The sequence below is a fragment of the Anoplopoma fimbria genome, chromosome 11 (genome assembly GCF_027596085.1).
Source record: "Anoplopoma fimbria isolate UVic2021 breed Golden Eagle Sablefish chromosome 11, Afim_UVic_2022, whole genome shotgun sequence".
In the NCBI taxonomy this organism is placed as follows: Eukaryota; Metazoa; Chordata; class Actinopteri; order Perciformes; family Anoplopomatidae; genus Anoplopoma; species Anoplopoma fimbria.
The window spans coordinates 9,084,699-9,112,652 of record NC_072459.1 but is presented as its reverse complement, the minus strand read 5'-3'; the positions used below and the strand labels follow the sequence as shown (position 1 = coordinate 9,112,652).

Sequence of the window (27,954 nt, the reverse complement as noted above, 5' to 3'; positions counted from 1 at the left end):
GCACCGATAATTCACATTTATTTTTTGCCACATTTCAAAAGGTTCACTTTAAAAAAATCTCTTGACAATGAATGGAAACATCATTTATATAGACAAAGAAATAAAAACTGCCATTCTGACTGTAACATGCACAGACGGCATCATGACACCAGAAGTCTGAAATAGAAATTAGATATTTTACTTCATTTACAAAACAGATCTTTATGTTAGAAAACAAACATGCAATTGCATCTCAAGAACAAGTCTGTGGTTTCTCTTCAATCTTTGTGAGCTCCACCCCGTCGGTCCAATATATGAAGGCTGGTGCTAATGATGGAGCGTCTTTTTGAGGATGACTCACCGATGAATGATGAAGGCACACAACATCACGCTGCTTCTCCACCCGTCATGGCGGCTCTCGCTATCAAACGCTCTCATTCACTGCTGATTCTTGTGGTGCAGCTGCTCTCCGGTTCGTCCACCAGAAAAGAGGCTCTAGGTTAAACCACGTGACCCCTGGATGCCGGGGTTAGTCGTGGCTGAGGGTTCGGGGCAGCTCATTGGTCAGGATGTGCCACCGCTCCACCCGGCTGCCCTTGTTCTTCAGGCAGTCCATCCAGTGACGGAGGCCGTCGCCCTGCGTGTGACAGCTCAGACAGACGCCTCCTAAAAACAGGAAGTGTGTGTAGTTAATCTTAGAGTCACCTCAACATCTGAACTCAAAAACTGCTTGAGGGTCAAGTAACGTACATAAGTTAAGTAGCCAACGTAAATAAGTTAACATTGAGTTTTAGTTCCCCACGGGACAGAAACTATGATCTCCTGGGTGAAAGTCTAAAGAGTAACTGCACACTAATATGTGTCACATCAACGTATGAACGTTTCTAGTCACATGAAAGTCGTAATCTTTACCTTTATTTCAGCAATTTTCACAGTTAACGGCAAACACAAAGATTCTGCATTTTATAATTCTACTACTGCCGACATGCTGAGGAAGCAGCTATTATTGGAGCAATTAGCGAGCCGTGTGTCCAGCAGCGTTATCAAACCTACGAAGCGGACGTCTTAAGTCACCATTTGCGGCTTTGAGAAGGACGATGGACACAAAACAGAGAACTTTCCTTTTCTTATTAATGATTATTTTGTTCAGCACAACTATTGTGAAGTTCTCAAAGAAACTGTAAAGGGACAAAAGCATAAATGCTTCCAGTACGACAGAGACTTCAGACTCCAGCAGAGTTACGCGTGACAACAGACAACAAGGAATCCGAGGAAATTATTGAGAGACGTGTGTTGACCAAATTTATTGACTCATAATCTAGTAAATTTTAATTTGTTAGGGTTCATTTTAAAGTAAATTTGATGTGTGTGATAGAGATATAGAGCAATACCTGCATTGTTGTAACTAAGTTTGAACAATAAAAGTTGGGTTTTTTTAACAAATTTTCTCTGTTTGGGTTTATAGAGGAAGATTATTGAGGAAGATCTTAAGTATCACACAACCTGTTTATTCTGAGATTTTCTCCTCAAACCACGAGTTTATAATCTGAAGAACATTTCTGTGTTCAAAGTGAAGCTCATGAGCGGGTTAGCGACCCGTCGGCGTCTCACCTATGAAGTCGTTGGAGCGTCCCAGGTCGTAGTCCCACACCGTCACCTCCAGAGTCTTGTTGGCGAGTTCCGACAGCGAGATCTCGTAGAAAAACTCCTGCAGTGATCGAACACGTTTACACACACATTTATAAAAACAGTTCAGGTCTGTTAAAGCGGGAAAAACAATCATTGTCCTGTGGTTTTATTTGGAGGATGTTTAAGTCTGGTGACATTCTATATTTTTTTAGTATTATGTTTGTATCTCAGCCTGATATTTCAAAGTATGTGGGAAAAAGTAGTGGAAAGATATCTGAAAAATAGTAAAATATGTGAAAAATATATTTTTAAAGATCTGTTAAAATATATCAGGAAAATGTTTTTGAAAGATATGTAGGAAAAATAGCGAAAAAATTTGTGAAAACATATTTTATATCTAAAAATATTATTCATTATAAATTAATATAAATTATAATTAATATTTTTAACGTACATCTGAACGTGTATCAACATTTAGTGAGGTAGAAGTCTATTATACTTTAGTATTAAAGATTATATTGCACTTTTTCCTCTTAAATTTTTAAACTTTTTCTTCCAATTAAATAAGGAAAAAAGCTTTTGTGTTCTTTATATGTAAAATCAGATGTAAAATCAAACCTTTAAATACTCTGAGGGGTTCTTACCTCGTTGAATTCAGGGTTGAGGGTCTTTTTAATCACTGATGTTTTGTGCTTGGATTTCTTCTGTATGTCGGGCTTCAGGTATCTGACAGCAGGAGAAGATAAGAAGAAGAGAGAAGAGAAAGAAGAAGAAGAAGAAGAAGAAGAAGAAGAAGAAGAAGAAGAAGAAGAAGATAAGAATCACATAAGTTTAGAACAATAAAAACAATAAAGTTTATTAACAGCAGACTAAGCAGTTGTTTCAGTTTTTTCTATTTTGTTGTCACATTTTTTTCAAAATGTTTCTATCGTATAATAATCAATACTTTTGTTAATATACTCTTCAATTTATATTATTTCATTACATTTTAACATTTATTCTTTATTTAAATTTTTTTGCAAAAACTATTTCTTTACTCTGTTTTAATATTTATTTCTTAATATATATGCTCTATATTGTTTCTCTCCTTTTTTTATTGCAGCCATATTTTTTAATAATATTGTACTTTATATTTCTTTCCTCTATAGTTTATTGTTTGTATATTTTATATAAATGTATCTCTACATTGATATTACTTTTCAATTTACCATATCTTTCTATAATATTATACTACTAGAGACATTTTACATTAAATAAAATCAATTTTTACTTTAAATAAAAAGTATTTTGTGTTAAATAAAAGTTCAATATTGTCGTCATGTATCTATCCTAATTACAGAGCCATTAATGAGAGGAAACACAACAACGTGTAATCACATGAGTGTTAATGATGAAGTGTGTTTAATTAAAGTGGTGTTTGAGGGCTCGGGGCAAACAGGATTATTTTCATCCTGCAGTTTGATGAAATCCTGTAAACCCTTGTTAATGACGCGGTAATTAATAATAAATCACACTGAATCAGTTTTACAGAGCAGCACACTGCTTCATATTTCATTAGACACTAATGCTGTTAAAAGAAATCCAGACTAAAGACACATTCAGCGTTCGGACTGGATGAAGATAATAATGAAGCCGGATATCAAAGAGCAGCAGGTGGACCTTTAGAAGGATATTGACCTGTTTTTAAAGTGATGTATTGGCTGAAGTCGAGCCGTGACACAGCATGCTGATAGTCTGGACGCTGCAGTGATTTATAAAACGGATAAATCTCTCAGTTCACTCGACCCCTCAGCTGTCAGACGCCTTTTGGTTCTGGCTCGGTTTGTATTCAGACGGCGTATGACAGAAAATCTCTCCTCCTCTTCAAAGAGAGCGTCCCTCCAGGGAACGAGAGCAAAGAGAAGCTTTAAATCCCGACTGTGTTTCTTACTGACTGTTTCCTACCGACTGTTTCCTACCGACTGTTTCCTCCCGACTGTTTCCTACTGACTGTTTCCTCCCGACTGTTTCCTCCCGACTGTTTCCTCCTGACTGTTTCCTGCTGACTTTGTTTCCTCCCGACTGTTTTCTACCGACTTCTATTTCTGGGTATTGACACTGTTTAGTGATGACTTATAATGTGTTTCAATGTCTCCTCTACTGTCCTTGAAAGTGATTCATTCCCAGTATTCCCAGTATTCCCAGTGTAGGGCTATCAATGTCCTGCACACATTGTAAAGCTCCGTAAGACACATTTGTGATTTGTGATATTGGGCTTCATAGATAAAGTTGAGTCGTGTTAAACCTGCAGTGATCCTTTAGTTCTTACATTTTGACGTAGGGGTCAGAGAACCCGTTGACGTCCATCGCTGCCAGGTGGGCGCATCGCTTCACTCCCACACAGAGACCTCCACCACGACGGCCTTCACCTCCTCCTCCTCCATCTACGTCTGTTTCCTCCAAACTGAGCGGAGGCAGAAACTGCAGGGAGAGAAGAAGACGACCTCTCTCCTCCAGGCTGTGCAGCTGCTCGTTCTCCCACTGTGGACAGAGACAGAGTAATCAGATTAGATTAGACGGATTAGATTGGTCAGATGTGATAGTCAGATTAGTCAGATTAGTTTTTTTAATACCTTTTCCTCTTGCGTTGACTTCTGGACAAGATGGCAACTTTACACACGTGATGTCTCCTAATCCATCAGATGTTTTTACCATCTTTTAATAAACCTAACTAAGTTGCTTCCTGTGAAGACGGAACTCATTTTGAAAATGCCGTATACATGGAAAATGGACAGGGTTTGCTGGACTTTCGCAGGAAAAGATTGATGTTTACTGAGGGAATAAATCAAGAGAGAAGTAGAGTCATTTTCTCATAGACTTCTATACAACCAGAGGAGTTTCCCCCTGATGGACAGTAGAGAGAATGCAGCTTCAACACATGAAGCATTCATCCGGCAGAACGGGAGTGTTTCCTTGTATAAACACACACTATACTTTAATCTCATTCCAAAACATTCCCAAAAGAGGAGATCATGAGACGTACACACACACACACACTCCACCTCCACCTGTTGGTGTTCATTAAATCTAATCCAAGCGTAGATTTTGATCTTTGGTGTCGTGAGAAGATCAATAGTTTGATCGTCCATCTTACCACCAGTCCTCATTACAGACACCACATGCTCCTCTCTCTTTGATCCTCCTGCTTCACGCTTTGACCTTTCACTGCTCCTTCTAAAGCTTTTAGGTTCCGTCTGCTTAAATCAAAGAAAAACGGCCAAAACGTCATGAAGTGCTTTTCCTACTAAATTCAGCCGGTGTTTCGCTGCAGAGAGCTCCGGACTCCCACCGTCCTTCATAACAAACCTGCAGCTAAGAAAAGAGATGCAGAAGGTCTGAAAATAAGCAGATCGATGGCCTTTAGTCAGAGTCAACTCAGCTTGGCAGGATTTCTCACCCGCCCACCTCCGATTGGTGGGAGAGGAACTGTGGATGAACCCGGCCTGCACTGGATGAGATATCAGCCTCGCTGCATTTTACAAAGAGAACTGAAACGAAGTGAGCCATTGGTCCTCCAGCAGCAGATATATCTGCTCCGATCCACATCTCAGTAAACAAGCTGGAGGAAATGTCATCAATGCCCTCGTTTCAGGAGAGCGGCTGACGGATAGACTGCGCTCCTCATTTTCCCGTCAGAATGAGACCTCCGTCTCTCGTGTTTGAAGTGAGCTTCAGAGTTCAGCTGACCTCGCTGGAAGTTTGAATTTAAATTCTGCTGACTGTTTGATTGAAACTTCGTTCACGTAAACAAACACGTAACAACCGTTTCAGAAGATTGAAAAGTGATCTGATTTACAGCAGTTCTGGTAAACACTGGTCTGCAGATGTGGAGGAAGTATTCAGACCTTTTACTGCAGTAAAAATACTTATACCACACTGAAAATACTCCACTACCAGTAAAAAATCTCACTGAAGTAAAGTTATATAAATGTAGTTAAAGTCAAAATATTGATTGATCAGAAAAATGTTTTCCAATTATATCTGATGTTTCTGCTGCATTAATGTGTTGAATTTTAAGTCCTTTATATCCTGTTTGGTTTAAACTACAGCAATGCATCAGAGCAAAAAGTACAATACGTACCTCTGAGATGATGTGGAGTAAAACATTTATAATATGTACCTCTGACGTTAATTTTGAAAACATTGTAATGCTCAATAATTAAAGATGTTATTCAGGTGAGTAAAGAATGTGAAGAAGAAACACATTTATTCATAGCAGATAGATAATATTAATAAAGAAGATAGAAAGGAAATGATTGATTACTTAAAACCAGCAAAACATTTCCAGTCAATCAAACTGCTCAGTCATATCAGCGGATCAATAGTGACTATTGTCCTCCAAACCACAGCCGATCTCACTGAGCTGGTGTTTGACAGCTGATCTGAGAGCAGATCCCACACAAAGAAGAGACTGAAGGTGGGTCTTTAAGTTAAGCGCCTGTTTGGTCGATTGGCTGCAAAACACCGGAGGGATTCCACATACAGTAAAACACACCCGTCTGTGGTGAAACACCTGTACGACCGCCGAGGTGAAGGCAGACGACTAACGAGACAAAACACACAACACACACTTTAAAAAGGTCTAATTGGACCCTGAAGTCTTGTTTTCTACAAACAAGCGTACAGACTCCAGGGACAGAACGCTGAAGGTGATGGACGTCGCGCTGAGGCGGCTGGTGGGCGTTTGTTGCCATGGAAACAAATTCTTTGGTTCCAAAAAAGTCAGAAAGAGACAACCAAGGTCTCACCTGCAAATTAAAGGCAGCAGCCTTGTTCTAAATTCTGTTCAAACCACATGAGAAATAAGAAAAAGAACAAGACATGGCAAACAAGTCCACAGTCAAGACCCAAGTTAGGACCTCCATCAAGTCCCAAGTTAGGACCTCCATCAAGACCGAAGTCAGGACCTCTATCAAGACCGAAGTCAGGACCTCTATCAAGACCTAAGTCAGGACCTCCATCAAGACCCAAGTCAGGACCTCTATCAAGACCCAAGTCAGGATCTCGATCAAGTCCCAAGTTAGGACTTCTATCAAGTCAAGTACCCCTTCCATAAATGGTAACATGCTTTGGTAGTTTGAAATACCCACATCAGGCTTAAACACTTCACATAGGTCCCTGATTGATCAGTCCATATTGGATGATAACCATTATCAGAAGAGATCTGTGAACACAGCGACAACGCTTAAACGAAGTCAATCTGACTAAAAATGAGGCACAAGTTGTAATTAACCATAATTTAAATTAAATGATCTAGTATTTACATCTGATAAAGGTTTGATACGGACATTCATTTCTAAAAAAGTGCCTGAAACAAGTGAAACTGTTCAGGGAACAAGTGAAATCATGTCACTCTGTTGGCTGAGTATGTGAGACGAAATGACTGAGACTTCAGGCGGTCCCGAGGGTCTTTAAGAGGTCCAAGAGGCATCCAGAAAAATGAGAAGTAGTTTCATCTCATGGCAGTTTAATTTACTCTAAATGATGCCAGTTAGAGGGCGTACAATAATGACTAATTCAGATTATAAATTTCACTCCCCTCTGCTGCTGTTTATCTGCCCACATGGAGAGGAGGAAGTCTGAACAGACCAGACATGTTATTCTGCACTTGTCGCTCTTTGTTCAGAGTCCAGTTTTATCCGGTTCAATTAATCATGGATCACATTTATCTCTGAGATAACTAGATAAATGGGCCTTTAAAGAAATAGTTCAACTTTTGGGAAATTATCTAATTTCTATCTGAGAGGGAAATGTTCAGATGGATATCAATCTCATGTCTGTGTGTTAAACAGAGCTGGAGTCAGGACAGGGTTAGACGGGAAGCAGGGGGAAACAGCTAGCCTGTATCTGTCCACGGTTCAAAATACAAGTCAGAACCTAAATCAAGACCAACAAGTCCCAAGTCAAGACCTAAAAGAAGACCAACAAGTCCCAAGTCAAGACCTAAAACAAGACCAACAAGTCTCAAGTCAAGACCTAAAACAAGACCAAGTCAAAACCTTAATTAAGACCAATAAGTCCCAAGTAAAGACTAAATATGTCCCATGTCAAGAATTAAGTGAAGACCAACAAGTCTTCTTAATACACTCATTCGCGACTTCATAAGCTGCAGCAAAACACTTTGCCAAGGATGGATCACGTTCCTGGGCAACGATGAGCGCCTCACGGGTCAGTGGCAATGGCACTGAAGGATCAGTTATGGACCCTGCTACACCCTTAGGGTCCTTTGAGGTGCTGTTTGCTGACCGACCAACAGGGAGAGACATGTCCTCAGAGAAAACAAACAGAGAGTCAGATAAATCAACCTCTTGAGCCTGTTTACGGGACTGGGCTCTAGTCAGAACACTAACTTTAAACACATCTGGATGACTCGGAGACAGATCATCATAAGCAGACTCAGAAATGGGGACATCAACAACCTCAAGGGCAGGATAAACTTTACCTCCAGCTATATCGTTCCCCATAATGAAATCTACACCATCAACTGGAAAACATGAGAGGACAGCCACTGGGAAGAAACCATTAATCAGGTTGGACTGTACATAAACACGGTGGAGCGATGCGGGAACAAAACCCATCTCTATACCCCTCACCACTGCACTCACCTCACAGGCAGATTTGGCGCTAAAGGGCAGAGCACTCGACAGGATGAAGGACTGCGAGCCACCAGCGTCACTGGGCGCTGGTCCTCTGCCTCTCCTGTGAGAGACACATGCCCTTTAAAGACAAACAGTTTAAAACAATCAGGCACTTTTTGAGATCCATCCTGGCCAACGGGCGTCACCGTTTTCACCAACGCCACTCCCTGTGACGCATATGGGCTCCTATTTCCTTGGTAAAAGTCACTATGGGGAGCATCTCTGTTGGAAAAAACAGTCCTGTGCGTGAGAGCAAATTCATCTGCTAGAGTAGCGGCCTGCTGCAGGGTGGTCACTTTCTGTTCATTTAAATAAACCACAGTACGCTCAGGCACACAATTCTTAAATTCCTCCAACATTATCAGTTCACACACAGAGGCTAGATCTTCAGCCTTACATGCTTTACACCAACGATCAAAAAGGATTCTTTTATCTCTGGCAAAGTCAACGAAAGTCTGGCTATGGTTTTTTTTTAAGGCTTCGGAAACGCTGTCTGTGGGCCTCTGGCACTAACTCATACGCTCGCAGAATGGCACCTTTAACCTTCTCATAGACAAGGCTATCTTCCACCGAAAGGGAAGAGCAAGCTTCCTGAGCTTTACCTACCAACTTACACTGCAGAAGAATGGCCCACACATCTTCTGGCCAATGCAGGGCAGCCGCGATGCGCTCAAACGCACCAAAATACGCTTCCACCTCAGCCTCACGAAACACAGGGACCAGAGAAATATTCTGACTGACATCAAATGTAGCAGTAGCACCAGGCGTTACCTGTGGACCAGCAGAGGTGCGAACAGAACCCGCATGCAGCTCTAATTCACGCATCTTGAGAGCTGTCTCTGCCTCCAATTTACGCAGTTCTAACTCCCTCCGGAGCTGAAACTCTCGCTCTCGCTCTTCCTTCTCTAACTGAAGACGAGCGAGGCCCACCTTTAAGCGAGCCTCAAACCTCGAGCTAGGAGATGACTCTACAGAAAAGGGGTCAAACTGAGGCAAAGTGCGCGGCTTTTCCTCCCCTGCACCACTCGGCACAGCCGGAGTAAAAACAGACGGCTGATCGGTCGCCTCCCACACCAGAGGATCAGAGCCACCTTCAACCAGAGATCCTGCTGCCACAGCCAGGGCCTCTACACCAGGAGACTGTACAGGTGTGGGTAACCTGAGAACACCTTTACCACACAACCTATTCAGGAGGACAGCTTTTAGTTCCCCTTTTGAAAGTGCACTCGAAACAGGAACACTATAGTACACTGAGATCTCACTAATTACTGCGAAAACAACAAGGAAAACACACGCTCAACAATTACCCAATCAACTAATTCGATCCCGGACGAGCCCCCAATTGTTACGGGTCCAGGGGATGAGGGGAGTAACAACATAAAATAACCCAGGGAACAAGAAGCAAGGGCAAAACTTGAGTAAAGAAAAATAGAGGGATTTATTAATTAACAACAAAAAAATGCTCAAAAGGCAACAACCAAAAACTACTTTCTTAAAAGGGAAAGCGATTACTGAATAACACACTCCAAAGATCATCCACAAACACACTCTAAACAAAACCCACACAGTTTGATCAAGGCAAAACTGAGTCACACTAGACACTTTCAGTTAGCAGCTTCAACTTGGTCGTCTCGCTGGCTTTGCTTGCTCCTCCCCGGCCTCTTAACCTCCATGGCCTGATTAGGGATTGATATCAGCTGCTAGGCAGGGAAAAGGGCAGCACCTGTGAACAGCCAAGACAGGGCAGAGGGCAGGCACAACACTGCACGTAACACTTTTAAAAGCTCATAACATGTGAACCTCAATCAAGACCAGCACTAAGTCAAGACCTTAATCAATGTCTTTTTGAACTTTGAACAGCTCCAGGCTAGCTGTTTGCCCTTGCTTCCAGTCTTTATGCTAAGCTAGGCTAACCACCTGCTGCCTCCAGCTCTGTACTGACATGAGACTGATATCTGAACATCTCACCCTTAGAAAAAGGAGAACTAAAACTATTTCTTAAACTAAAGTTAAAGATTTGAGGAGTTTGGTAATGAGCAGATAAAAAGCAGCGGACAGAAAAACAAATCAGGACTTCAAGGATACATTTTATATTCAGTTTTAATAAAACTCCTTGAATCCACCCACACACATACACAAAACAGCCTCCAGCCATCAATTATGGAGCCTAGTTTAACATGAAACGTACCAACCGGGCCTGTAGCATGAAGCCTGATGAATATTTAATAACTCAATTTACCTGCAACACTGAGACCTTTTCAACATCCACGGCTGGAGGTAATCGCTCCCATTCCTGAGGCTGCACTCATTAACAAAGTGATGATCGGACAAAAAAACAAAGCTTTTCTGATTATTTTTCAAAATAATATGACTTCTTGGTTGTTATTTGAACCCTGAGGTCAGTGAGTTTCCACCTAATCCGTCCTAAACCATCCTCGCAGCTCTAGAAATTGATAAATAAAGCCAGCTGAGGGACACTTCAAAGACCTTAAACCCTCCAGGACTGAGCTGTTTTCCTCAAAGATATATATGAAGATCACGTCTACATGCGGAACCTGTGACACAAACACAAGAGCAAAGGGAACTATAACATTTTTCCACCAAAAACTCTATTTTTCAAATGTCGAGTCAAATGTTTCCCATCTAGGCTAAAAGATGTAAGGTAAATTAAGTGTTAATTTAATTAATTAAGTTAATTTCTAATTCAAGACCAACAAGTCCCAAGTTAAGACCTAAATCAACACCAACAAGTTATAAACTAAATCAAGACCAACAAGTCCAGAGTCAAGACCTAAATCAAGACCAACAAGTTCGAAGTTCAGACCCAAATCAAGACCAACAAGTCTCAAGTTAAGTTATAATGAAGACCAACAAGTCCTTAGTCAAAACCTAAATAAGGACCAAAAATAGCTAAGTTATGAACTAAATCAAGACCTACAAGTCTCAAGTTAAGACCCAAATCAAGACCAACAAGTCCCAAGTCTAAACCTAAATGAAGACCAACAAGTCCCAAGTTAAGACCTTGATCTAGATAAACAAGTCGCAAGTTATGAACTAAATCAAGACGTACAAGTCCCTCCATCCATTACATTTCCTACGTGTCTGTTTCACGGTGAAACAGAACAAACACAATGCTGTTTTTTTCCTTTGGCCCTAATAAGCCCTGATAATATCTCTCTTACACCAATTAAACACCAAGTGTTATCATGCCACTTCAAATCCAAGATGACTTGTTTTTCTGTCTCTCAATGTTAAGAGCTCATCGTAACTGTCCCCTCTCTGTGCTTCAGCCCAGCAGACACTTGTATTTTATATCTTTGGAGGCTTTAAGCTCTCCACAAGCCTTTTGAAATGAAGTTGTTAAAGTTTCAAAGAAGCTCAGCTACGTGACGTGACTTTAGATTCAGGAACCGAACTGTAAGAAGAGTTTCTGTTCATACTGTTTACTTTTCTTCAAGCTATTCAGGACGGAACAAAACGTGTCATTTTCTCAGTTCCCTGCAGATCGTCTGGACGCCTTTGTGGGTTTAAACTCTTCATCATGTCTCGTTTCATGTCTTTCTCCTGCAGCTGTCACTCTCTGCTCCTCTGATGGGTTATCTCTCCTTTATCCTCATGTTCTCATCACATTGATGCTCTCTGACCTCTAACTGTTCCAGCTGTGGGTGCAGATGTTTCCTCTGGTCTTCTGTCTGTAACTTTACTGGAACAATGCTTTGTTGTATTGTCTCCATTTCAATCTGTTCTACCTTTTTATTGTAAGATAATATAAGTAAAAAATAACCTATATATAGCAGATTCAGGCTTTCATATATGATGATGATGTGGGATTGTTTTTGGTTATAGTCTAAAATACAGAAAAAAATAAAGAAAATTCAATATTTTTAGCATCTTTAAATCACTTCTCAAAACGTATAGTTATTAAGCGTTATTGCTTTTAATTACTAGCAGAATGTTTTCCAACATGTCTTATCTGTTTTATTATCATTGTTATTGTTATTTTATCTTGTTCTATTACTGTTTATTTTAACTGTCTGATTTTACTTGCGCCGCTGCCTGCCGTCATGTTTTAATCCTGGTTCAACCACAAAAAGTAATTTGTAACTGTGTGTTGGAAAATACTGTATAGATGAAGTTTATTGTTATTATTTATTTATTTATATCATTTATTATTGTCAACAATTTCCATTTGCAGACCCAAACCAATAAGGGGACTGTACGAAGATTATAATTATAATCATTTTAATTTGCATTTGTCGGGGACTATTTTCAGCAGCGGATTAATTGACATTTGGTGCCCTAGTGAGTATTTTCAGTAATTCATGTGTTTTGATGGAGCTCTGAGAGACATCGGGATACTTGTCAGTAGATACATTCACTGTTTGTATTCATGGAGCTTAATGACAGAATGGAAATCATCACCAGATTTATTCTTTGAATATCATCTGGACCACACTATGTCTCTGCTGCTGGGTGACATTGTGTCCCTGGATTATGACGGTCAATATCTGAATTATTTCTCCGTCATGGCGGTCGTTCTCGGTCAGAATCACGTTACCTGGGAAAAATGTGATTATTGACCTTCCTGTTTATATAACAGCTGCTGAAGAGATGTATCAGCAGGAAGTCTTTGCTTTGGACCTGAATCACACTGTCACACTGTGTGAGATGAGTCTAATGAAATCCTGGTTTCAATTACTGTCAGCATTCGCATTAAGCTTTGAGGCATGTCAGATTGTGATGAATGTCTGACGGATCGAGGAGCAGAAAGAAGCAACAGCAGAGAAACATCAGCTTCTTTCAATATTTGACACTGAACAAACAGAAGCAGAACAAAACTCTTTAGCCAACATACTGTTGGTTTTCTGACTTTATGGTCAAGGTGTCGTATTGTATGTTTTTTGCAAACAACAGAATTGAATGTTGACTTTTGTTTCATCTGTAGATTTTATTTAAATCGATTAGAGCAAGTGTAGTTACGATAGGGGGGCTGTTATTGAAGTATGAAAAAGTAAGAAAAAGTCAACATTAAGTTAACGCTTTTTTACGAAACTGTTTTAAGATTTTTGAAGTATTTACAAAAAATATGCTGTAAGGTTACGTTTGTTTCATTGTTTCGTTACGTTGTTTCCTTACGTTGTTTCCTTGCCCCGAGATTAAAGTAGTTAAACTTTAAGAATGCTGCAACGCAAACTGCAGGTCATGTGACGAGGAACAACCAATCACAGCTGGCAGATATATTTTCTTTCTTCTGTAAATATCAGTCTACGGTAAATTAGTGGAGGAGAAGTTAATCATTTTAGAAAGTGTGAGGGATTAATGGTGTTGGAGATCCATTTATCTTTGTTTAGTCAGTGAGGCTTACTGCTAAATTAAAGTAACTTTATTATAATCGTCATTGCAGTGCGAAGGTTTTGGTTGCTTAGTAACAGTAGTGCAACGGACCAAAGCACCTAGGATTTTCCACACGTTTTTAGACACAACATGTGAACGACTCCTTAAAGTTCTTGATGCCGCTTTTCCTGTGTTTTTGTACATTTTGTAGAACAAAGCTAAGCAAAATCTGATTTAAATTAATCAAATCTTTGTGTCAGTGAGTGATTTAAATGTGTTTATTCTTTAAACACATTCTGTCATCATCTCAATATGATGCCCTTTTTAAATTAAGGATTAAATAAATATAATTGGGCCATTTAATCAACTCTTAAGTGTAAAGCTCCAATTGTTTTTTTAATTTTTCAGAACACACAAATAACATGTATTTATACTACAAACCCTTATCATTACAAATAACTATCTTGTATGTTTCTGATCTGGTTTGTGGATTTATGGGTCTGGAAGTTTAAATTTAAATTCTGTGAAAGTGAAATGCTCCTCATGTGAAGCATCCTCTTAATGTCGGATGCTGCAGAAGAAGAAGTGCCTCTTAACTCACTCTTATGGGTTTAAACCTGACAGGATGCAGAGACATTAACAGTCAAATATCCTCCAACTGAAGAGGTTTCTCTTCAACATGCAGATTATGTTTCCTCTGACTTTTTAGTCTCTAATTATCGTGGGAAAACAGAAAACAAACAAGACGGCAATTAAAATATCAATTCCAGTAAATAGTCTCTACTCTAATCATTAATTAGCCGCAGAGTTTCTTCTCAACACACCGAGGAGGAAACCGATTGTCTTTGTTCATTAATTCATGAGGCTCATGAAATCGACATCAGTCCTCATTATGAGAATTAAATTAACTTTTCTCGTTTCAATCTCAAGTCTGACAGACATTCACTCAAACACTAACTAATGTAACTGATCACATTAATGATGAGGTGAAATTAGTCAAATCAATAATAAGGTGTCATTTATTATGTTAACAATGATGTGTAACTATTAAAACTATCACTATGATGTGACTAGTATACTAACATTAATAACTAGAAATATGCACTAAGTAGAGTAGAGAGCTCTGTTAACGGAATTAGCCTTGTTAGCTGTTAGCTCTGCTAGCTGTATTAACCCTGTTAGCTGTTAGCGTTTTGGCTTTTAGCTCTGTTAAATGTATAAGTCCCATTAGCTGTTAGCTTTTAGGCTGTAATAGCCCTTAGCTGTTAAATGTGTTAGCTGCATTAGCACCATAAACTGTTAGCTATGTTAGCTGTATTAGCTGTAGTAGCCCTGTTAGCTGTTAGCTCTGTTAGCACCCACAGGCCTTTTAAAGAGTAAGCAGTCAATGGTGGTATAAAACAATCAAAAAAATATGTTTTCAAAAAGAGTGAATCACTGCAACCACGAGAGGAAAAAATATAAGTCTGACGGCTCTAGTAGTGTGTGAGATTATATGTGGACAGACAGAACCGTCACTCAAAGGCTCGGATACATAATCTCCTGGCAGATATGATAATGTGTGGTCACTGATAACATCAAGAATGTTGCTAGTTAAATGAATAACTAAAATATTACAGTGAAAATTACCAATGAGCTGTAACTGGTAACACAGATACCATGTTACTGGGAACACTGGTGCACTAAAGCTGTAATAATTCAAGTTATTAGTCACAACTGAGCTTCTACTGCTACAAAAAGTCAGAAATCCACCGTGAATAAAGATTTATTCAATTAGATGTCCTCAAAGACATTGTAATATAAACTAATTAGATTAAATAATTAAATTACATAAATAAATGTCTCACTGAGATATTTAATTCCACGTCTATGACAACTTCACTCTCCTCTTTACCTCACTAATACTTTTAAATTCAGCCAGTAGGTAAGAGATTCTTTTTCAGCACACGTCAGCTGAGGAAACAGTCGTCAGTGTCTTAAAGACACTCATCAGTTTCTAATAAATTGAGAAGTCGATCCAGAGAGGAGTCGCTGTCATGAGACAGAAACCTGCTGATGTTCATAACCTCATGACCTTTGGTCTGGTGTCCTCATCAGAGCTGAACGTGATTCTCACCTCTCTTAAGTAGCAGGATATTCCTCGAAGGGCTTCACCCATCGCGGTCGGAGAGGGGAGCTGAGAAGAGAGAGTAAAAGTACTTTAACTACACTGAGAAAATACTAAAATACCAGCAAAGTCCTGCATTCAAAACCTGACTGAGGTATCAATAAAATGTACTTACAAAATTGATTATTGAGATATAGTACAGTAAAAAGTACATTATTTACCTCTGAGATGTAGTACAGTAAAAAGTATAATATTTTCCTCAGAGATGATAGTATAAATGAAGTATAAAGTGAAGTAAAGTACCTTGAATGCATATTCTGTACAGTACTTAGTGTATGTATTTTCCATCACTTTTTTCTTGTGTTTTTATGAAACATCAACTGTGTTTCCATGAAAGTTGTTTTCAGTCTGAGACTCAAAGATGTGACTTTGCTTCTGAAGTTAAAAACATTTTAAACTATGTTTTATCTTTAACTGAACCTTCCTTCCTGTTTGGCTGATCAATAACAGACTGAGTAGCTAACATATGAAGTATTAGGTGTGATTATGTCTGCACACGTTTCCTTTAACACAGTTAGAGGACAGGACGCATCAGGTTGGGTTAGGGGCTAGGGAACAAAGAGCGTCCTAACTAGGATACAAAGACAGTCATCGGTGTGGAGTGTTACCGGGGGGGGGTGCTCCAGACAGGTGTGGAAATGTTTCGTCTGGTCGGGTTTCACTCGTTTCAGAGGAACCCGGGACTCTCCGATCAACTCATTATGAGTCAACTTATCCTCGTCACACACTGTCAACCTGCAGGGGACAGGAGACAGGAGACAGGAGACAGGAAACAGGAAACAGGAAACAGGAGAGGAGAGAGGGAACAGGACACAGGAGAGGAGACAAGGAGACAGGAAGCAAGGGATGAGAGAGGGAACAGGAAACAGGGGAGGAAAGAGGGAACAGGAGAGGAGACAAGGGAACAGGAAACAGAAGAGGAGAGAGGAAACAGTGAATAGGAGAGGAGAGAGGAAACAGGAAACAGGAGAGGAGAGAAGAGACAAGAAAAAGGAGAGTAGGGAAGAAACAGGAGATTAGAAAGGGAACAGGATAAGTAGAGGAGAGAGGGAACAGGAAACAGGAGAGGGAACAGGAAACAGAGGAAAGATTAAACAGGAGAGGAGAGAGGAAACAGAAAATAGGAGAGGAGTGAGGAAACATTGAGAGGAAACAGGAAATACAATAGGAGGGAGGAAACAGGGAGAGGAAACCGGATGAGTGAACAAAAACAGGAAATAGGAGAGAAGAAACAGGAAAGGAAACAAGAGAGGAGAGAGGAAACAGGGAGTAGAGAGAAGGAAACAGGAAATAGGAGAGGAGAGAGGAAACGGGAAAAAAGAGAGGAGAGAGGAAACAGGAAATGTAACAGACTCTAACTTTAACCCTAAAAGTTCCAATCCCTCAAACAGCATTCAGATGTTCAGGCCAAACAAAATGTCCTCACAGAGATAGACGTTCAATAAACTCTCTCAGGGGGATAAACCACAAAAATAATATGTGTTTTTCTTGTTTTAAAGCTGTTTAAAGTTTTAAAGGAGTGAAAAGGATAAATCTCAGCGGAAGCTGGATGTTGTCATGAAGGTCTGAGGGAGCAGTGAGGCGTCACAGAAAGACTCTTTAATCTCTATTATCTCAGATTCTGCTGAATATTCTACTAATTAGCTTTGTGTGGTATTAGGAAATGTGGCTGCTGCCATGACGATCTTTGACTGCACAGGGTTTAAATGGAGGTGTTTGTCTTTTCTCTACAATAATTAAAGAAAGAAACAAAAGCATGGTGTGATAAAACACATTTTATTACAATGGACCCAGACTGTCCAATCACAGCGCAGCATGATCCAGCTCTGAACATTCTACAATATGAGTCTGATTAATTTATCAGGATGAAAACAGGTTAAAAAGATAAATATATTAGATAAAGTGTAAAAGTGAACCAACACATTACCTGGAGATCCAGACTGAAGACAAAGAAATAGAGCTGTGTGTTGGCAAGAACTTTAAGATAAGATACATATCCCGATACTCATGTCGGGATACGATATACTGTGATATGCTGTGATATATTGTGATATACTATGATATACTGTGATATACTGTGATATATTGTGATATATTGTGATATATTGTCATACTGTGATATATTGTGATATATTGTGATATACTGTGATATATTGTGATATACTGTGATATGCTGTGATATATTGTGATATACTGTGATATATTGTGATATGCTGTGATATGCTGTAATATATTGTGATATATTGTCATACTGTGATATATTGTGATATATTGTGATATGCTGTGATATATTGTGATATACTGTGATATATTGTGATATGTTGTGATATATTGTGATATACTGTGATATATTGTGATATACTGTGATATATTGTGATATGTGATATATTGTGATATACTGTGATAAACTGTGATACAATACTACTCTCTCTGAAGGGAGGAGCGTTGTTTTGACACTTTTCTTCACCTCTTGCACACCTGGGCACAACAATACATCCTTCATGTGTCGGCCAGTCGTCGCTCTACAGTTTAATGCTGCTTGCTCATGAGACGCCTTTTTATAGGAAATAACTTTTAGTGTCTTTTCGTAGGATTACATACTAACTGTTGTATGAGGATACGTTTAACTATTACGAGCTCAAAATCCACCAAACCAGCCTGAAACCAATGATGAGGGTTTAATGGAGCAGAGCGATGCTATGCTGTGATTGGACAGTCTGTGATTAGGGGGCAGGACTTAGCGAAGAGTCAATCGGCTCTCCTGACAAATATTTGTAACAATCTTGTCATGTTTTTACTACATAAAGGATGAATAGCTGACTAGGTTTAAAGTGGGTTAATTTAATAAGATCAATCGTTTGTTTTCCTTTTTTACATTTCCTTCGAGGGTCGTTCACAATTACTCGATGGTTTTCTTCAAGTGTAGTTAAGATTAGCTCAGTAATTGAAGGTTTACTGTCCGTTGTTTCTTTTGATAACAGTCTCAGTGGTAGAACCATTAATTCCTCATTAAAGACAGGAAAACAACATTAACTGAGCTCCGGTAAAACCCTTCAGACAAAACAAACCAGACTTCATTGAAAAAAGAGCCGATCTTAAATGAATCAAAGATGGATAGTGAGCTTCATATCTAAATGTCAATGGTCTCTGAGCCTCATCAATGGCTGTAAGATTAATCAGTCCCAATGAGAGCCAATGAAACCGGGCGGGAATTATCCCAAGTGTCACTCACACACACACACACACACACACACACACACACAAAAACACAGTAACACACAGACACACACCTGAGCGTCTTCCTGTGCATGTCTTCTTCTGTGATCCCGACGTAAGTGAGCGTTTCATTCCACACCGGATTCAGAGAGTTACGGATCGTCTTCGTCTTCAGCTTATTGGCCTGAAGGACACAGAGAGACAGACAGTTAGAACACACATGCAGATATGACAGAGAGACAGGCAGTTAGGACACATAAACATAAAGATTAAAATTATATCAGACTTTCTTCTAAAATTTACTTTTTTTGTACTATTTTCCACCAGACTGAGACATTTTCTCATGTTTATGTTATTTTCTTGGTTTCCTCCACAGAAAAGAAATAATGCATCAAAATCAATGTCATTGCTGATCATTTACATAAACCAGACTGTTCCTTGGAATTTAGTTTGAGTTTTTTCATAAAAACAATCATTCATTTAAGGGGTTAAAATCCTGAAAATGAATAAGTATTTGGTCTTTATGATCAGAAAGGAATTTGGCGAAATGATTTAACTCAGTGAAAGTATGAAATAATATCAATATTTTGTGTTTTTATGGCAGTTTTTATTACCACAGACATTACGTTTCTCTTCTTCATCATGATGTTCAGGGTTAAACTGATTTTATCGAGACCCTCATCGTCTCACCTTACAGGCTCCGGGCAGCAGGTGAAGTTTGACGTACGGGTCGGACAAACCGTTGAAGTCCATCGACTTCAGACCCTGCAGACAGAAACAAGGACAGATTCATTACTATGACGTCTGATTGTGATTGGTCCTTACGACGAGACACCAACAGGTGAACGGCATCATTAGTCCACACAGGTCTTTCTAATGTTCAGGAGATCAGAGCGTCTGTCTTTGATTGGTCCCTCACATCCAGAGTCCCCTCATCGTTAACGTTATCAGAGACACCTGGGCTCAAAGGTCCGGGCAACGCCATGGTTTAAAACATTTCACAGAGATGGTCCAAAATGGAGGAATTATTGTCGCCTATTAGCTTGAAAAAAAGAATTAATTTAACGTCAACCGCTGACTGACTTTGTGCTCTCAGATCTTCTTCATGAACCCAGTGCGTTAAATTAAAACAGACGGTTGATTTAAACACACGACCAGAGGATCAAACTCCTGATATGAATTTCGTGACCTCGTCTGCATCGTGAGAAATTACTCCCAAATTTATTTCAACAGCTTTGACATTTGCAGCGACGGCAGAGAGACAGATTTATTTATTCTGTACATATTGTTTTAATGAGACTGAGACCTGAAAGACGTGTCCGCTTTAAAAAGTCAAACTCACGATGAACGTTTGGTGGAACAAGTACTCACATCTTTTACTTATGTAAAAATAGCAAAAAAAATACTCTGCTCTCCTTTCAAATAGTACCTCTAAATTTGACTTAAAGGTGCAATGTGTAAGATGTGTCCACAATTTTAGTTTATAACATGAATAAATGAACTCACATGATCAACATAATGTGCCACAAACCAGCAGAGAGCGCATGTTTCCATTTCTGGGTTTTAAATTATTTTAACAGCAAAAATTTCAGTTATTAAAACTGTGTTTATGAAATCAAACGCACTGTTGTGGTTAAAATAACTTCTTTAAAGAAAAGATTCTGACGGATGAGGGTTCACATCTGAGCCATTTAACTTCCTAACACTAGCTCCAAGCAGATTATAAAACATCATCAAAACTAATGAAGAAGAGATTTGTTTTATCAATAAAAATACAATCTTTAATTACTTTGTCATGTGCATTGTGTGTTTTTATGAAGGAAGAAAAGCACAATGCAAACACATGAAGATTAATTGGTTGGCTTGGATTTTTTTTTTTTTTTTTTTTTTTTTTCATCGTCAATGCTAATCTTATATTGATCGGTATTTATCTTGTACCTCTTTGTGCTGGTGGAAGTCTTTTGAGTCTTTGCTGTGGTATAAACAGTATTGTGTATATAAATTACAGAGAAATACTGTGTTTTATATAATTAAAGCATCACTCAAAGTGGACTGTTATCACCTCAGATACTGAAGGAAATCTGCTCTTATCCTCCGTTAATCAGTAGGATTCTGTTTTTCCTTTATTCCCCTCCACCCAGTGGAGAATTATGGAGGCCGACATGTCAAATATTAATAATATCCCTGATTGTATTTCAGTGCAAATTCAGATTTAAAGTGCCTGTGAGATTTCTTTCTTTTTTGTGGGTAACTTTCACCGACACAAACAGTATCTTTATCCCGTAATGTTTCCGAGGACGGAGAACAAAAGCAGCACAGGTATGAATCATATAATATAGTGAACAGTGAATGTGAGGCAGATTTAAGAGGCGGCAGAGCTGTTGAGCTGAGGATAACACACTGAGCTCGGGGACAGGTAGGACAGGTGTCTGCTGCAGCCGCTTGTCTCGTTAACGCTCCTCTGTTACTGTTTCTGACATTTAATTTGTCCTCCGGTGCCGCAGTTTGATCTGAGTTACGACGCTTCTGTTACCTTGTCGTGGTGGAGAGATGTGTTTTGGTTCAAATAAAGCTAGAGTTGTCTCAGGTTAGATTTAAAATCCTGACCCAAATAAAATATATTACTACAATATCTGAAAACAACGGAGCCTCTCATACTTCAGGATGTAGAGATGTGTAGACCTTTCCGGTTTACCACCATATAGGATCTTATTGCAGAAAATTATCTGAACAGTTCCGGTTTACCACCATATAGGATCTTATTGCAGAAAATTATCTGAACAGTAGTCAACAGGGAGAGACAAATTATTATTTGATCTTGTCTGAATTGTGCCATGAATTACACATTAAATCAAAAAAATTATTTAATAATGCATGTTTAAATCAACAGGAGGAGAGCTAGTGACGTTAGCAGCACCACTAACGGCCAACGAACGGAGGTTCAGTACAGTTACATTATGATGCGTTCAGGCTCTGTTCAGTGAAACATTATGATGCGTTCAGGCTCTGTTCAGTGAAAATTAGTATTGGGTAAATGTAAATTATAACGTTATCATGATGTGTTCACATGTAATCTGGTAAAATGTAGTGTTGGTGATGAACTTGAATAAATCCAGTAGTTTGAAGGGGATGTTTTCACATTAATATAAAATAAATATTAGAGATGAATTATGAGCTGTTTAACTTCCTAACACTAGCTCTAAGCAGATTATAATACAACATTAAAACTAATAATGACTAGATCTGTTTTCATACATAAAAATACAATCTTTTATTTCCTTATCATTTGAATTGTTTGTTTTTATGAAGAAAACAACACTATGAATTAATATAACAAAGTATAACATTTATTATATTTGATGGTTTACTGACTTAAGAGTGTTTTATGATTTATGGGACGATGACAAAAAATAAATAGTCTGGATCCTTGTAGACCAGCTGATATAATCAAACAACAAAGAGATCAATATCTGACAATATGGATCATCAACGATCAGTGATTAGTATTAGTAATTAGTATTAGTAATAGTTAAGAGTGATCGTTGCACCACTATTAACAAATGAGGATATACTTTTGCTCTGTTTTTCCTGGTTTGGGTTCTTTAGTTAAATGAAGAGAAATCTAAATGCTGCAGATGTTTCATGCAGCTAATTCTCATTCCCACGTTGAAACAGAGCTGATCCAACAAGCACACTGAGCCTTCTGTGTCTGAATGGGAACAAATCTGTGCAGCCAGGTCCAAAAAATGTAGCTGGAAACTGTGAGAGGAGGAGAGGAGTGGAGGCTGTTGGAGGCTGTTGGAGCAGCACATTGATGTTTTTTGGATGGCGTCCTTACCTTCGCCCGGAGCACGGTGCAGTGCAGTTCACTGGAGCTCCGCTCGTATCTCAGCTCAAACTCCAGCGTTCCCAGAGCAGCTGGTTATAACAACAGGAGAGAAAACAACATGATTTACAACCATCGCATCAGTGGCATTGAGGAAAAAACAAAAAATGACATTGTTAAAAATCAGTCAGAATAAATTGAAAGCATGCCAAAGAACAGAGAGATATCTCAGCATGTGTTCAAATAATGGAAATCCAATTTAGTGGAGCAGCAGCTGTCACATGAAGCTGAACACAACACATCACATGTCAAACGGAAAATCCTCTTAGAGGGAGAGGAAACACATTCGTCAGGCCGTCTTACAGTTTGTACTGCGTGGAAAGGTACATGTTCATACAACACACACACACACCAAACACACACACACCAAACACAACCTGGTGTTCTTCCCGTGCAGTTATATAAGACGAGACATACAGAATATGATTCATGGGGATTAGAGCGAACATCTATTTTAGCATCAGATCTCATAAATACCAATAAACAACTGCTTACACAACAGATTGTATTCTTACGCTAAACTGTAAGCTGCTGTTTGTTAATCAACCTGGAATGTTTCCAACATCCTGTTCAGCTTCTGCTGATCCCAAACAGGAACGACTGAAGTGACTGTTTCCATTTCATGTTGGCAAGTCAATCAGAGGCCACAAAGACAAGTTTAACAACTAGACACAAAGAGACAAAAAACACATAAACAACAACAAAGACACGCAAAAAGTCTACAGAGTCATGAATAACAACAGCAAAGACACATAAAACAACTACAACCTAAAGAAGAGACAACTACAAAGAAACGACAACTGAAATGAACATAAGAAACCCCTGCAAAGACCATTGACCTCATACATAGAGATGCAAAATGGATACAGAGACACTCGAAAGAACTACATAGAGATGTAAAACATACAAAGAGACACACAAAGCAACTACAAAGAGACAACCATTACGAGACAAAACCATTACAAGACCACCAACCACTAAGACACGCAAACAACTACAAAGACCCCAGAAACAACTGCAAAGAGATGCAAAGCAACTTCAAATACAGACAACTTAAATAGAGAAAACTACATAGAGACAACCAGTAGGAGATGCACAACAAAAAACAGAGAGATGCTAAATGACCACAATAAGACAAATCAATTCCAACAGAGGGACACAGTAGATTACAGAGAGACATAAAACGATCCGAAAGACGCAAAATGCAATAAAGAGACACAAAACGTACAAATAAAAATGCAAAAGATCAAAAAGAGAAACAAAATGACTACAAAGAGACAAAATGACTGCAAAGAGACAAATGCCTACAATGAGATGAAAATTTCCAAAGAGAAATTCAAAAAACTAAAAGAGAAACAGAATGACAAGTAAAGACGCAAAACTACCACTAAGAGACAAAATGATCACAAAGAGATGCAAAACGATCATTAAGAAACAAAATTACTATGAAGAGATGCAAAACTTCCAAAGAGAAATGCAACAAAACAAAAAGAGAAAGAAGAAGACTACAAAGTGACAAATAACAATCACAAAGAGATGCAAAAAGGGACGTAAAACAACTGCAGAGACAAAACAACTACAGAGATGGCTGCGGGCCGTCTGTAGTTGTTTTGTGTTTTGTGTCTCTCTCAGTCTGGGGGTCTGGTTCTGATGTCAGAAGGGTGGGGGGTATTTTACATCCCTGTGGGGGGGGGGGTTGTTTTGATAATCCACCCATGGTTGAACAGGCTTTCTATTCTCTGTGTATTTTCCCAGAGAGGATTTCTGGAAAGTTTCCTTTTATTTCTTCTCCATAAGTGAGTGACATTAAATGGATATCAGTGTCACAGCTGCTGTCTGAGAGACACTTTACTTAATTTGCATCTTATTTCTGAAACCCTGCTGGTGCATCAGAAGCAGCACATCAGCAGCAGCTTCAGTCCAGCATCAGAGAATCTGATCTGAACGTCAACCTAAAACCATGATGGGGGTGGCAGTTATGCCGAAGTGGGAAGTAGCTAAGTAATATTAATTTACTCAAGTACCTTCTTTAATTACAGTTTTGAGGTACTAGTACTTTAACTGCTAACATGCAGAGAGAAGAGATACATCTCAGAACAGTATGAAATACTTCTCTCTACTGACTCCACTGCAGTCCTCAACACAAAATGGAAATTGTTGGTGCATTTCCCATTTACATGTTTTTTTTTCGTTTGTTATTTTATCTGAATGCTTGCGGTTCTTATTCCACCCACCTACACTGACTCCCAGCATCCCAGTGAGGAGACAAGGGGCTGCTGTAAAAACATACTGCACCAACAAACGCAGTGCTTCAGCATCCTGAAGACGTCACTGCTCAGAGAAAACGCTCTGCAGTGATGAGATCTGATTTAGGAAATCGAAAATAAAAGGACTCAAACTCTAATGAAAATGGTGTTCTTTGATTTGATCAAATAGTGTCAGTGACGTGACAAGAACTAACAAACAAATCATCAACCAGTGACTGAAAAACAAATACAACTGGAAAAGAATCCACAAAGAGACAAAAAATACCACAATGGGAACCAACTGCAAAGATACATTAGATGTTGGTAAACAACAACAAAGAGATGCAGAATGACCACATAGGGATCCAAAACGTCTACAGAGATACACCAAAAAACCACAAAGTGATCAAAAATGAGCACAAAGAGACACAAAACAACCACAAATAGACACAAAATGACCACAGAGAGAAACAAAACATAAACAAGGAGACACAAAATCAACACAAAGAGACACAAAATAACCACAAAGAGACACAGAATAACCACAAAGAGACACAACCCTTGTTGTTTGTGGTTGTTTTATGTCTCTTTCTGTCTGGCGGTCTTTTTTTATTGGAGGGGTGTTGGAGAGTTTTAGTTACATGAGACAGACTGTCAAACTGTGACACTCTGATAAATCTCACTATTAGAAAACAAATAAAATCATCTGCCGGTGTCTGCAAAACAAATCTGATGATAAATTCATGAATAAACCACCTAATTATTCTGTGAGTGGATCTGAATCACGGGGCAGCGGCTCTCAGTCATTCATCACAATGTATTCTTATTTCACCACTGAGGCGATGACGGAGAGAATGAAGGAGTGATCTCCTCCCTGCCCTCACCTCTTAGAAAGATCATCATTCATTCATCAGCAGGACGATGCTGGAAACCTGAAAGATTCCAACACAACGGAGGTTTCTCTAAAGATCCTGTTTTAGCCGCCTGCAGTCTGCTGCCCCCTTAAACTATTTAAATGTCTGCGATCCAGTCGTGGTTTGGAGGTATAACACACAGCTTCCAGAGGTCTGCGTTCGTTGTATTATTAATGTTTCTTTTACTTAAATACATGAATTATTCATAAGTCGTATCTCTGAACTGATCTCGATGTGAACGTGGTGAGATAAATTGGACTGTAGTGTTTTGATTTATTGATCCCTCTGCAGCATCTTTACATTCCCTCAGTCCTACAGCAGGTCCCTGATCAGAACAATATCCACATCAAGACCAACCAAACCCTGCACATTTTTTGAAGTATTTCAATTTGCTCAATTATATTTTAGGTGGTTTGTATTGTCCTATGTTTATTCAGTTTATTCCCAAATAATATGCTGATGCTTTTCAGTGAGTGAGAGCTGTGACCACACTCTAACTAACTAACCAACCAACCAGTCAGAATGGTTTTCATTTAGAAGATTCTAATGTAAATGAAAATCCATGGTCTATTAAAACGGGGTCTTTACATCCAATGTGTCTACAGCAGCAGAGCCAGCTTTAATCCTCCAGGCTCATTAAGTACGGATCAGATGCAGGTCTTCAGACGACGGAAACTAAATGAACTCCGATCAGCTGAGTTCATGAAAAAATGACCTTACTTTTCAAGTCACATATTACTTCAGTAAACGGCCGAAAGCTAAGCTGGCTACAGCTGAAAAACAAAATGCCGACAGCCCAAAAAAAGATGATGGACAAAGCCAAAAACAGAGATGGCTACGACCAAAAATCAAGATGGCAAAGTCCTTTTTTGGTCCGTCATAATCTTGGTTTTCTTTTTTTGGATTTCGCCATCTTTGATTTTTGCTGTAGCAGTTGGTTTTTGGTCGTCGCCATCTTGGTTTCGGGCCATCACCATCTTTTTTGGGGGCTGTTACCATCTTAGTTGTTGGCTGTCGCCATCTTGGTTTTGGGCCATCACAATCTTTTTTTAGGGCTGTTACCATCTTAGTTGTTGGTCGTCGCCATCTTGGTTTTGGGCCATCACGATCTTTTTTCGGCCTTCACCATCTTGATTTTTGGCCGTAATCATCTTGGTTTTGGGCCGTCGCCATATTCTTTTTTAGGCCTTCGCTATCATCGTTATTTAGGCAGTCATTTTTTTTTTTCTACTGTCGCCATCTTAGCTTTTGGCTGTTTGGAAGTGAGAAGTAATGTTATTTTCTCATAAGACTTATATATAAATATACATCCAGAGAAGTCGCCCCCTGATGGACATTTGAGAGAATGCAGGTTTGAGGCACTTTAGTATTGGCTTCACTTTAAGAGGTTGCAGGTTTCATTTGCAGATTTTCAGGAAATTTGATCAAAATTTGCTCTACGTTTGGATGGAAACCTGTGAGTCAGTTTACCTGAGGTCCAGGTGAAACATGCTGAGTCATGCAGAAACAGGTGTGTATAGGTGCACAGTAACACACACATACACACAGACACATGCCAACAGCAAGGCTCACTGCAGTCGTCACTGTCGGAGCTGTTGATCTCCACCGACGTGTCCACGCTGCTGGTCAGAGACAACGACCCGCCGCCGCTGACGCCGCCGTGCCGGCCGTGGGCCAGCAGAGGAGACAGCAGGTGAGCCCCGCCCATCCCGGAGGCCACGCCGCCGGGGCTGAGGGCCAGCGGGGAGGAGACCGGGTTGGGGGACACGGGGCCGGGGGAGGTGGGGGACAGGCGGGGGAAGTAGGCGGAGATCTGTCGGATGGGTCTGATGGGGCCGGGGCAGACGTCGATGGCCATGTGTTCCTGGATGGAGATGCTGAGCTTCTTTCCTCTCCGCACCGTCAT

General features: G+C 39.5%; 1 protein-coding gene across 1 annotated transcript; it reads right to left on the bottom strand.

Annotated features, from left to right (window-relative positions):
* Positions 1-6: 6 nt before the first annotated feature.
* On the bottom strand, positions 7-27,954 carry doc2a (double C2-like domains, alpha). Its single transcript, XM_054608077.1, has 13 exons — positions 27,815-27,954; positions 27,621-27,778; positions 22,841-22,920; positions 19,693-19,767; positions 19,077-19,186; positions 16,395-16,521; positions 15,736-15,795; positions 11,930-11,944; positions 4,053-4,116; positions 3,917-4,010; positions 2,253-2,334; positions 1,591-1,687; positions 7-645 (listed from the first exon to the last, which is right to left on the bottom strand). The coding sequence occupies exons 1-13, from the start codon at positions 27,952-27,954 to the stop codon at positions 509-511; spliced, it is 1,239 nt and encodes a 412-aa protein (XP_054464052.1). The 3' UTR covers positions 7-508.